Raw genomic sequence first — 13,359 nt, 5'->3', positions numbered from 1 at the left:
CAAAACAATGTGTGCTTATTGCCATAAGCTTGCTATGTATCACATCTTATGCTCCATCTCACCCTTGCCTTCGTTTCAAGATGTGAGTGCATTTTATGCTCCATCTCACATTTGCTTCCATTTCTAGATGTGAGTGCATTTTATGCTCCATCTCACACTTGTTTTTTGTTTCTAGATGTGAGTGCATTTTATGCTCCATCTCACATTAGTCACGATTTTAGTTTCAAACTCCCTCTTTTTTTTTTCACAAGAATCACAGGGTTTCACCGCCTGATCCATGAATTCATTGATCGTGGTCTCTATATGCCTAACACAACAAGTTCTAGAATAATCAACCCATGTTTGATAGATAATTATGTGAAAATCAATCAAACCCTTATGCATCTTGCCTATTGATCGATTAAAATCATGAGGTACCATATGCAGCCAAGAAAGATTTAGTTAGTCATGCTTGCATCCTATCTTATCTATTCAGCCTAAGCACATGATTCCTGATAAGTTGAAATTGTTCAAGGATAAGTTTCCGGGAGCAGAAATTTGAAGAAGGTAAGGTATCCCAAATTTCCATCAGATTTTCCTAATCCCCTCACACTTAAGTTATACATTGTCCCCAATGTATGTGATTATGCATAAAGTAGAAGGATTTGGGGGCACTTTCTTGTTTGTCTTGTTGGGTTCCTGCTAAACACAAAAATCAAAACCAAACAAAATAACAAAATTAACTAAACACAATGGGTTGCCTCCCACAAGCGCAATTGTTTAACGTCGTTATGCTCGACATCCTCCTTTGCTACTTTAGCTCTCGTGCTTTCAGCTTTCGGTGTGCTCCCCTTCCATCCATCATGGGCGGGTTCAAATCTGGAATAGGGGCCTTCGTATCCAATTGTGCACTCGATTCTAGCTCTTCATTCATATTTTTTTTCAAAAAATTCCTGCACAGTTGGATCAATAGTGTCAACTGAATGGTCTTCATTTGGGTACTTCATAGCTTCAAAAATATTAAATTTAATAGTCTCCCCGCCGATTTCGACGGAGAGGGTACCCTCATCCACATCTATTTTGGTCTTGGCCGTTTTCATAAATAGCCTGCCTAATAGAAGTGGGGCTGAACTTTTGATCGTGTCCTCCTCCATCTTCAGAATGTAAAAATCAGCTGGAAAAATTAAATTGTTAACCTGCACCATTACATTCTCAACAATCCCTTCTGGGAAGGCGTTAGAACGATCAGCTAATTGGATAACAGCTTTAGTTTCCCTTAAAGGACCTAATCTCAAAGCATAGTAAATCGAGTATGGCATGACGTTGATAGATGCACCTAAGTCTAGCATGGCATACTCGATTTGCTTATTGCCAATCACACAAGGTAGGGTGAACATACCTGGATCAGCATGTTTTTCTGGTAAGGTCCTCTTGATCATGGCTGAAACATTCTCTCTAACTCTTGAGTCCTGCACCTTGTCTTCTTCTTGTCTTTTATCCACCTTCCTTGGTGAGGTGGGTTCTAGCTGCAGTTCCTTCCCGCTTCTCAGCACCACTGCACTTACATTCTCCTTGGGGTTGACTACCGTTTGTGATGGTAGTTTCCCGAAGCTCTGCACCTCCAACTTGCTAACGGCAGTGGCAAGTTGGCTGATTTGGTTCCCCAAATTCTAAATGCTGGCTCTTGTTTCCTGTTGAAATTGCTGAGTATTTGTAGCTAGAGCCTTAACTATATCTTCTAATGACGTACCTGAATTCGAGGGTTGGCTTTGTGCTATGATGGGTGTTGAAAACTGGGGATGTCGACTGAAAAAATGGGGCTGGTATTGCTGTTGTCCTCCTTGGTTCCCGTAGCTTAGGTTTGGGTGATCTCTCCACCCCAGATTGTAATAATTGGAGTAGGGATCATACTTTCGTTGGGGCTGGCCCGGGAATCCTCCTACGACATTGACTTGCTGCATCGAACCATCTTGCAATGATGGACACATGTCCATAGGATGGCCAGGAATCGAACAGATACCACACACCCTGGCAGTTTGTACTTGTCCTGCAGCGAATTGTCTTACCAAAGCAGTTAGGTCAGAAATCTGATTTTCTAAATTTACATGGCTTACCTCATTAACCCGTCTATTGGTACCGTCTGTCCTAGCACTGAACTGTTGTGAATTTTTGGCCATGTTGGAGATTAACTCCCTGGCCGCTTCGGGTGTCTTGTTCACCAAGGCTCCTCCACTGGCTGCATCAACCATACTTCTATCCATGGGCTGCAACCCTTCATAGAAGTATTGGATTAATAGTTGTTCGGGTATTTGGTGATGTGGACAGCTAGCAACAAGTTGTTTAAATCTTTCCCAATATTCGTATAGTGTCTCACCACCAAATTTCCGAACTCCACATATTTCTTTTCTTATATTTGTAGCCCGGGATGCAGGAAAATATTTATCTAAAAATATCCTGTTCATCTCGTCCCATGTGCGTACTGAACCGGGAGGAAGAATATACAACCAATCCTTTGCTTTATCTCTTAAAGTAAATGGAAAGGCCAAGAGTTTTACCTGGTCCTCGGTCATACCATGGGGTTTCATGCTTGAACAGACGACATGAAATTCCTTAAGATGTTTGTGAGGGTCCTCACCTGGGAAACCATGAAATAGAGGTAATAATTGAATCAAACCAGATTTGAGTTCAAAGGCTACCTCAAGAGTGGGGTACGTGATGCATAAAGACTGTTGGTTTATAATTGATGCAGCCAACTCCCTTAATGTCCTCTCTCTGTCAGCCATTCTTTCTACTTCTTCGAAGATGGGAAGATCACAATCTGAATTTACCTTCTTTGGTGAACAATCATTCCTTTGCTTCGCCTCCTTTCTTAAACGACGGGTGGTCCTCTCAATTTCAGGGTTGTACTCGAGTTCACCTCGTTGAGAAGCCTGAGTCATAAAATAAAAGTGGTTAACAAGAGGAAGGTAATAGCTAAGAAATTAAAGTTGCTCCCCGGCAACAACACCAAAATTTTGACGGGTTTGTCGAAGCCCTCAAAATTAGTACTAGTCCCACAATAAAATATTTGCAGTAAAAGTGGTTCTAGGTCGAATCCCACAGGGAGCAAATCAATAATCTCTTATCCAAATGGGTAAAGTAATTGTGTGGGAAAATTAAATAACTAAAATTAAAAGAATAACAAACTAAACAAACAAGAGAAAATCAGTCTTACCGAATTCTGGTTCAAGGGTTCGGGTTGAATCGATTGGCCATCGATCCTAGGTACAATTTAGCATTCTTGCAATTCAAGCATTTAACCTTAGATTTATTAGGATAGCCATAATAAACCTTGTGTTTTCCCAATTCAGTTGACCAAACCCAGCATTCGATCAACACTTATCACCACTCAACTGGGTATGATAGCGTTCCATGTTAAACAATGATAGCATTAAGATTTGTGAAAACAGTTAAACCAAATTAACAATAATTGAGATAGCTGCAATTACTGAATTTTGTTCCATCGATTCTTTTAGGTTGAATCATGTTAAAACATTGGTCAAAGGCTGTCACGAACAATTGACCCAAAAAGATATCAACCTAATTGCTACTTGTACCATTATTCGTGACAATTACGGATCACCAAAATCATGGATAGCAGTAAGAAAATCAACATTAATTCAGTTTGTCAAACTAATTAACATTAACATCCAAAATAAATGTGCACAAGAACCAATGAATACTTGAATTAAAAAGAAAGAAAATAAAGTAACTACAGAACCTCACAATGACACAATCGAACCTCCCCCATTGAACCAGAAAAAGAAGCTTAGCTACTCATGATCTGCGCAATCTCCATGCTCTTCTTCTCCATAGCCGAACTGCCTTCTTGCTTCTTGGTATTCTTGATGATCTCTTAGATCTTGGAATGAGTGATTGCTAGAGCTGGTTCGCCCCCCTCTTTATATAGCCAAAGGAGAGGGCTGTTTTCCAACTCCTTCTAGGAGATCATCTTATCCTTAGGGTGTTTTGATCTTATCTTGAATTAATCCTATCATATCTCTTATCTAATGTTCTAATCTCAATCTTTTTATCTCTCTAGAATTACATTCAAGACTTTAGATCTGATAAAACTCTTTCCTTGGAGATTACATTCGAAATTCGGACTCTTAACTATTGAATTCGAGTTGGGCTGCTTCAAGGTACTTCTGCGAGTTGGGCTTAAGTTGTGAAATGGGCCTGGCTGCAAACTTGCTCTGACTTTGGGCTCGTTTTCGTACTCGATGCGGGCCGAATCTGTCAAAACCCAAAACATAAAAGTTGTGGGCCTTCCTTTTATCTTTCTAATGCTTCTTGAATTGTCCAATTCGGTGTCCGGAATTGAGAGTTAGGCCCAGATTACTGACTGTCGCCGAAACTGTGCAAAATCACCCGATTTGCCCTGTTTTCTTCCAATTACCTTCTTTATTGCCCTGAATCGAAATACAAGAGTAATGAGTCCATTTTAAGTGTTAAATAAACGTAAAAGAGTGAATATTAAGGGATAAAATTAGGGTTCGTTTTGATCTCATCAAAACTCTTAAAAATTTCAAGAAACTTACCGAATTCCTTTCCCAATTTGTGTTGCTTTAGCCTATTTGGAAATGGTACTTGCTATTGTTGACTTTTCTCTTTCTTTGATTCAGATTGTTCTTCCTCCTTCATTTCGGTTTCTAGGGTTGTGCTCACCTTGCCTTCTTCCCTTGCTTTCTTCTCCAGATCTTGCAGCTCCTTACCACTCCTCAAGGTAATGGCTTGCACCTGCTCTCCTAGATTTGCCTCGGTGTTGCTGGATAAAGTGCCTGGTACTCTATCTGATATCATCTGTGCCAACTACCCCACTTGATTTTCCAAGTTCTTGATTGATGCTTCTTGGTTTTGAAATCTCGTTTCTGCACTTGCTATGAACTTGGTCATCAGCTCCTCTAGATTGGATTTCTTCTCCGGCTGATTGAAATTTTGGGGAAAGGGTTTCACCGCATTTTGATTTTGCCAAGACAGATTCAGGTGATTCCTCCAACCGGGGTTAAAAGCACAAGGGTACTGATTGACTTGTTGCCATTGCAAGTTACCAACATAATCTACCTGCCCGGGGGACTGCATGAACTGATTTCCGACTTGACATTCAATGATGATGTGACCTCCCCCACACCATTCACATGCTACAGTCTGACCATGCATGGCTGCCAACTGCATTTTCATCTATCTTCTTGTTGAGATAACCGATTTGTGCAGATAGTGCTGTATAGGTGTCTACATTAGGAAGTCCGGGCTGTCTCCTAACTTGGGTTCTCTCGGAATGCCATTGGTAGTTGTTTGCAGCCATCTCCTCAATGAGTGCATGGGCATCTTCAGGGGTCTTGTTATTAATGGATCCCCCAGCTGTAGCATCCATAATAGTTTTGTTGGCTTTGGTCAACCCATTATAAAATGTTTGAACTTGCAGTCATACAGGAAGACCATGATGAGGAACCTTCCTTAGTAATTCTTTGTAACGCTCTCATGACTCATACAATGACTCTCCATCCTGCCGAAAGAAGGTGGTGATGTCATTCCTCATCTTTGTTGTTTTGGATGGAGGGAAATACTTGGATAGGAAACAACTAGCCACTTCATCCTAAGTAGAGATCGATCCAGCTGGGAGAAAGTTCAGCCACGTCTTAGCCTTGTCCTTCAATGAGAACAGAAACAATCTGAGCCTCACCACATCATCACTAACCCCATTTTGCTTGAATGTGTCACATATTTCCAAGAAGTTGGTGATGTGCATGTTCGGATCTTCATGAGCCAAGTCGAAGAACTGAACTATGTTTTGTATCATCTGAATGATAGCCAGTTTGATTTCAAAATTGTTGACAACTATTGCTGGTCTAACAATGCTCGAGGCTGCCCCGATAAGGCTTGGTTTGGCATAATCCATCATTGTCCTTTGTTCGGCCATCTCTACACTTTCAGCTCTCCCTTGCTTAGAAGCTCTAAGGCGACGACGGAGAGTTCTTTCAATCTCGGGATTGTAGGTGATGCTCTCCTTTTTCACTTCTGCGTGTCATAACTGTACAATTCATAGTCATAGGAAGACTAATACACAAATATCGTAAACATAATGTACAAAATTAAAATCAGTTGATGGTTCCTAATATTGTTGTGATAATCCCTGGCGGCGGCGCCAAAAACTTGATGTGTATAGATTACACTAGCAAGTGCACTAGCCGATCAAGTAATACAATGATGAGTTGATGAGAATAAAAATTATCATATTTTTATCCCTCAATATTCAATATTTTATACTTAATTAGTACCTAATTGGACTCACTATTCTTGTATTTCAATCTAGGGCACGAAGAAGGCGTAGGGTGAAAAATAAGGCTAATCAGGTAATTTTTCATAGTTTTGGTGCTGTGCAGTAATCTGGGCATAACTCTCCCATTTGAAATCCGATTGAGATGATTCAATATGAATTGGAAAGATAAGGAAAAACTCTACAACTTTCATGTTTTGAGTTTTGATAGATTCGGAATGCATCAATGTGAAAATCGAGCCCAAAGTCTAATCCAATTCGTAGCTGAAGCCCAGCTTGTAGAGAAGCCTTGCAGCGGCCCAATTCGTTGAGAAAACCCAATACGAATGCAAGAATAAGAAACATCAAAGAGTCCTATAAGATTCAATTTTCTATTGTATTTCTAAAAGGATAAAAGAGATTAAGATTACCAGTTAAGAGATAGGAGTAGATTAGATCTAATCTAGGCATTATCTTTCAGAAAACTGAACTCCCAATGGAGAAAGAATTCCTTAGAGGAGCAGGAGACAGCTCCCTCCTAAGTCTATATAAAGGGGGCGGACTAGCACCCCAGGCATCATTAAATCCTCCAAGAGAGCTTCAGCCTTCAAGAAGAGCAATCAACAACCAAGGAGGAAGAAGCAGAGTTCGCCCCTTCTCATCTAGAAGTTGCGATTTCATCATGAAGTGTCTATAAGGTTTTAATTTCTGGTTGAAGGGTTAGGAAAGCTTTGATTCTATAAACATTGTGAGATCTAATTGATTTTTATTTCAGTTCATTGTTTATGGGTATTCATATGTTTTCTGTGATTAACTATGAAGATTATTTTTATTGATTAAGAAAGAAGGCACCCTTGCTCATTCAATGAGAATAATCTATGGCCGACTGAACATCTAGTTTCGTATATGATTGGTAGGTTTGATCATGGCGGCAACTAACAGAAATTGATTGCAGAAAAGTTTTCGATCTATGTTAGGAAAATGCATGATCTGGTTTAAACGGTCTGAGCTTGTGAGATCGCTGACCAGAATTGGGTCTCTCCCCTCTTAATGCTATTAATAGATTAAATTCTAAGAACTTGTTTAAGACTGTCTATTAATAAGAGAAGCAATCAAAGAGCTTGTTTTGGTTGTCGAATAATACGAGTAGAGGTTGGCTGTTAGAGCTTGTTAATGGCTATAACCAATTTATTTGTAAACATATGAATTTATCCTTGCATCGAGGATCAATGATAAGAATCAAAGCTGAACTTGTCCCTTCAACCTGAAGCTATCTCCCATCGATTTGATCCTTGCTTTTTGTTATTTTCTTTATTTCATCTTATTTTCTTATCTTCACAACTCCCTACTTCGTTCACTTGGAAATAAATCCACCCAATCCCTATGGAGACAACTTGCTCATCACTATCTACAAAAATATTTAATTTGAGCAGGACTTTTATCTTTGGTTGGATTCGACACCCACAATGAGTAGAGTATCATTCCCACGAGGATTGATCCAACAATTACTAGTAATGAATCAGTCGTTTGTTATCTGATAAACTGGAATATTAAACAAATCAAAACCCTAATTCCTAATTAGCAAGCTACCCTAATTAATTTCGGATCAAACCACCTTCGTGCAATGAGAAGAAAAGCTGTATGTAAATAATAGCAGATCCGGTTCAGCAATTAAACCATTAAATTATTCAATTGATGTGGAATTTAGCCATGGTTTGGCGAAACCCTAATGGCATGAGCAGCCTCTCTCGAGCACAACCCACTCTATCTATGGGTGACAATTCCTATATCTCTATCAAGAATTTAATCCCCATAGATGCATTAAGAACAAAGAATTTGAAGGGCATCAATTCAGGTATGAATGAACACCAAACAAACCATGCATATTATCTCTAAGATGCATTAAATCCATTTTCTTGATCAGATTATCTGATTACCTAAACTCTTTCTCAAACAATTCAAGCAATCCAAGAAATAAGAACAATTCGGCCAAGATTATTCTAGCAATTAAAAACCCTAATCAAGAAAGCCCAAGAATGAATCCAATCAATCAAATAACATAACAAAATTAATTACAGATTTGAATCAGCACTTGACATGGTTCGAATACTAGCAAGAAAGAAAGATTCAATGACAAAAATCCATTAACCCCTAGCTGAATCTAAGTTACCAAATGCACAGAACCAAAGAAGAAAACCTATGATTCTTGCATCAATCTTCGATCTCCTTGATGTGATTCTTCTTCAATTCGTGTTCAGCGACCTCCTTCTTTCTCTAGCACTTCTCTTCTTCAGTTTGCTTTCAGGGGTTCCAACCCTAATTCTCGTGATTTTCCAGATGAAAATTTGCAAGCTAAGGAATGGCTCCAGCACGTCAGCAGTGCGGTTGCAGATAATTTGGACCCGATTTTTACCTTGATGCAGGCCATATCTATTAAAACTCAAAGCATGAAAGTTGTAGACGTTTCTTTTTTTTTCCAACGCATCTTGAATCATCTCAATCGGAGTCCGGATGAGAGAGTTATGCCCAAATTACAACGCGGTGCCGAAACTGTCAAGAATTACCCGATTAGCCTTGTTTTTCACTCAACGCCTCCTTTCGTGTCTTAAATGAAAATATAAGAATAATGAATCCATTTAGGCACTAAATAAGTATAAAAGATTAAATATTAAGGGATAAAAATATGATAATTTTCATTCTCATAAAAAATCTTATCAATTTTTAATTTTCGTTGGAATGAAGTTTTTCTTATTGCTCTGTTTTCTAATATCTGAAATACTTTTGGTGCTTATCAAGTACTGGGTTCTCAGGGATTGCTTGTGAGACATTTGTTTATGCTTGATTCAAATATTTATGTGTCACTTTTTTTTTTTTAATTGGGTTTTGATTACTTTTTAACTATAGGTTTTGGGGTAAAACTATGGGTTTGTTCTTTGTATAATCTGGTGCGTTTCTGTTTATATTCATTTTGGAGTACTGTTATGCTTTTTCTTCCTTCTTTCTTGCTTAATTTCTCGGAGCTGACAATGAGAAGTTTTATTGATTTACAGAGAGGAATGTAACAAGGATGTTCTTGTGGTGCTTATTGATATGCATAGTTGCAGCCTTGGTCATAGGATCAAGGTGAATTTGGGTATTTTCATAAACCTTTCCGTTTTCTGGCTGAATGCATGGATCATTTATAAGTCAGTTTATTTTCTTTCCTTGTTTGTGCCTCAGACTAGCTATTTATGATTTTTAACAGGAGGAGAAAAGCAGTGTCATCAGAGCCAAAAACAAAGAAAAGTAAAAAAGATAACAAAGTGAAGGACCCCAACAACCGCGTCCTGCAACTGCATTTTTTGTCTTCATGTAAAGCTGCCCCCCCTTTCTGCAAGTCCATAATGCGTTTCTGATGTGATTTGTTACCTCTTATTGTAGGGAGAAATTTAGAAAAGCATACAAGGAAGAACATCCAGACAATAAGAATGTTTCAGTGGTATGACATGCCTGTGGTCTTAGTTTTGCCTATGCTTCGTGTTTGGTTACATTTATCTCAGCTTGCTGGCAACTTATTTTAAACTTCTGATGCAAAAAAAAAAATGAGAAGATTTCCAAAGAAGCTGGAGAGAAGTGGAAGTCCATGTCAGATGAAGTGAGCCAATCAATCCCTTCTACTTGTTTTTTAATCAATTCTTATTATGTTTTTCCTTAAATGCTGCTTCGATTAATTTGATGTTTGTTCTACCAGGAGAAGAAGCTTTACTTGGATAGAGTTGCAGAGCTCAAGGCAGAGTATGAGAAGGCTATGGAAACTTACAATGCTGGGAAAGAGAAGGCATATCTCTTTTTGAGAATTTCCCTGATTTATTTATGAATTAACTACTTTTTATTTTGATTTTATTGATATTACATGCTTGAATTTTTCTTATTTTAATTGTTTCACTGTATTAGGATCAAGAGGGTTCAGAGAAGGAAGAGGAAGAGTAGCTTGCATAGGAAGTGTTCATAGTAACCATTTTGATTACTTGGTAACTTTGCTGACTGTCCTTTGTAAATGCTTGACCCAGTTGTGATCATTGAATTTTGTTAATGGAATCTATTTCATAATATCAATTCAGTCAGTTTGAATTCAAAATTCTGCTGCGTGTTTGATTTTTTTTAACCTTTCAAAAGTAAAGCTTTTATGGCCCTATTTACTATCATTGCAATGTACAATCAAGTACTAAGACATGGAATTCTTGTTCTTGTGCCAAGTCCGGGATAGCATTCACTGCAAATTAATTCAATCACTAGAATCTAACTTCTGTGTATTTTCTAAACCTGGTTCCTTGAAGAAAGCAGCATAGATGGAGTGTATTCAGGAAGAAGAAATTGAGTTTCAATTGTTGATAAAATAGAAACAATTAGTTCAATCTGAGAATTCTAGTGGGGAATGAAAAGTGCCTACTGCTAGCTGAGCCAGCTTCTTACTGACCCAAATTCTGTAGATTTCCTCTCTTGCAAGGTGGCATGGGCTTGCCACATAAACACAGGTTGTGCGCATAAGCTGCTACAGGGAAGATATTGAATGGTTTCCCTTGCGGGATCTCTCCACACAATCTGTTTGCCCTGAAATTTACATGCCTGAGGCTTTGCAAACCTAGCAAAGTATCTGGGATGTTGCCAGTGAATGCATTGATGGACAAGTCGAGCCATTGTAGCCTCAGTAACTGCCCTAAGCTTGTAGGTATGGTGCTCTCAATCTGGTTTCTTGAAACGTCCAACCTTTCAAGTTCAAGCAGGTTTGAGATTGAACCTGGGATTTGACCTGTAATTTTGTTGCTTGCCAAGTTTAGCAGTTTCAGCCCTGAACCTTCACTGAACTCTGGAATCTTACCTGTAATTTGGTTGTTTGAGATGTCCACGTACTCTAAAAATCCGCTTGTGTTATTGCGCAATAGCTTTGACATTGATCCTTTAAGCTGATTCGAATGGAGGTCAAGAAAGGAAAGCCCATCTGGTATTGCAATCTCTGAAGTATCTGATTGTAGCTGGTTGTTTGAGAGCTTAATCTTCTGCAAACCTGACATATTTGTGAAAAAATTGGAAAACCCGCCTTCAAGAAAGTTGTCAGAGAGGTCAATGGAGTTCAAAGAGTCTCTTTGTGCAAAGTTTGGTAGGGTTCCTCTGAGGTTACAGCCTGCAAGGTGCACGTCTCTAAGTGCTCTGCTTGTGATCCAATCAGGAACATTCTCTAAATGAATGCTGTTGTAGGACAGGTCTATAGACAGCAGAGAGGGGATGCCATTTGTAAGGGCTGGCAAAGGATCTGAAAGAGCATTTCTAGATAGATTAAGGTACCAAAGGTTATGTAGCCTTGCAATGGATACTGGTATTTGACCCGAAAGACCATTAGCACTCAGGGAAAGGCTGGTAAGTCCTTTCAAGTTCCCAATGTAGTCAGGGATTCTTCCTGTAAGTTGGTTATGGTTCAAAGAGAGGTCCAGAAGATTGTCCAAGTTACACAGGGAACTGGGTATCTGACCTGAGAACTGGTTGTTGGAGAAGTCGATATAAGTCAGGTTCTGAAACTGTCCTATAAAATCTGGGATGGACCCAGATAAATTGTTGTAGCTAAGATCAAAATACTGCAAATAATAAAGGTTTCTGAAGGTGAGTGGGATTGGCCCTGTAAGGGAATTCTTGGCTAAGTTCATCTGAACAAGGTTACTGAAGTTTCCTAAACCTGGAGGAATCTGTCCATTCAAATGGTTGCTACCAAGTGACAAAATTTTGAGCAGAGGCAACTGACCAAGAAATGAAGGTATAGACCCTTCAAGGGCGTTGCATTCAAGGACAAATTGGGTGAGATGGATAAGCTTTGAGAAGCTCTCTGGAATGGAGCCTCCTATTCGTTTCATCCCACTTATCACCATCACCTCCAGAAACTGGAGATCAGCCAGGGAAGGAGATAGAATTCCCTTCATGTAAATGTCAGTGTCTCTATCTGAGGGCCTCTGCAACTGCAATGCGATCACTCTTCCTGCTGGGTTACATTGAACACCTTCCCAATTTCCACAGCAATCCTTCCCAATCCATGATGACATAATATCTGTTGTGTCCTTCAAAATTCTAGATTTGAATCCAATAAGGGCAACTCTATCTGTTTCCGAGCAAACTATTGTTTGTGAACCTGTTTGAGCTAGGGTTTCTGAAAGAACAGTGCAAAATGAAAAAGTAAAGAGAAGACTGAAAACCCATCTCTGTATCTGCATTTTGGGAGGTGGGCTTTGATCGGTTTGAGTGGATTGCTGGTAAACGTACGAGATTTCTTTTTGGCGTGGGAGTTGGGTTTTGTCCAGTGAGAACTGCGCTGGATTTTTTTCAAGGAACAAAAGGGAGGAAAAGAAAAGCTCAAAAGCGGATTATGAGTTTGGTTCCTTCGAGTATGGTGGAAGGTAGAATGATGAAAGTCCAGCAAACAAAAGGTTGGATAATTATAATTTGGTTGGAGGCTTGAACAAAGTAAGAAATGTTGCTGTTGAGTTATGCCCTTTTTTTTTTTTCAATTCTTTTAATTTCGTGACCGTTAGATAAATTATCACGAGGATTCCGATTCTTTATGAAACGTTTGCACGGTTGGAGCGCTTCAGATTCAAACTTCATCCATTCAAAATCTCAATGAAGTTCACTGCTTTTATTTCACTCCGGAAATCGTTTCTCCACGTAAAGCTGGGAGGAGGGGGAAGGAAAAATGAAACGCTGATGTAAAGGCTGACAAGATGCAGCTTTTCCATTTGATCAATTTTAGATGGATAAACCAGTTTTTTCGTTTTTTCCAAGATTTATTTATTTAAATCCTGAAGCAGTAAATCAGTAAAGTGAAATGTGGGCAAACAGTTCAGCTGTACATGCAATGCACCAGAGACCGTGGTTGCATGTTTGTTTGCTCAAAACGCTCACGTCCCCTTCTGTTTTTTAAAAAAAAAGAAAAAAAAAAAAAAAAAAAAAGAACCTGAACTGGTAATGCTAGTCCTTGGAGAGTTGAAAATTACTCCACTCCAGCAGACAAATCCAGACTCCTGTCATCATCCATTTTAATTAGTTTCTTAATGGAAAAGGTT

At 39.0% G+C, this 13,359-nt stretch overlaps 1 protein-coding gene, 1 long non-coding RNA gene and 1 other non-coding gene across 3 annotated transcripts; 2 read left to right on the top strand and 1 right to left on the bottom strand.

Moving 5' to 3' along the window:
- Positions 1-5,453: 5,453 nt before the first annotated feature.
- On the top strand, positions 5,454-5,560 carry LOC148860828 (small nucleolar RNA R71). The gene has a single exon (XR_016095265.1). It is a non-coding gene; the product is annotated as a small nucleolar RNA R71 (small nucleolar RNA).
- Positions 5,561-8,311: 2,751 nt separating this feature from the next.
- LOC148860826 (uncharacterized) lies at positions 8,312-12,703 on the bottom strand. Its single transcript, XM_088982842.1, has 2 exons — positions 10,731-12,703; positions 8,312-8,824 (listed from the first exon to the last, which is right to left on the bottom strand). The coding sequence occupies exons 1-2, from the start codon at positions 12,508-12,510 to the stop codon at positions 8,766-8,768; spliced, it is 1,839 nt and encodes a 612-aa protein (XP_088838968.1). The 5' UTR covers positions 12,511-12,703; the 3' UTR covers positions 8,312-8,765.
- Positions 9,769-10,391, top strand: LOC148860827 (uncharacterized). The gene is made up of 3 exons (XR_016112500.1): positions 9,769-9,908; positions 10,005-10,091; positions 10,208-10,391. It is a non-coding gene; the product is annotated as an uncharacterized LOC148860827 (long non-coding RNA).
- Positions 12,704-13,359: the final 656 nt, after the last annotated feature.

The sequence above is a fragment of the Nelumbo lutea genome, chromosome 4, assembly GCF_056320005.1.
Source record: "Nelumbo lutea isolate HS-2025 chromosome 4, American lotus-T2T, whole genome shotgun sequence".
NCBI lineage: Eukaryota > Viridiplantae > Streptophyta > Magnoliopsida > Proteales > Nelumbonaceae > Nelumbo > Nelumbo lutea.
This window is presented reverse-complemented; position numbering and strand designations above follow the sequence as displayed.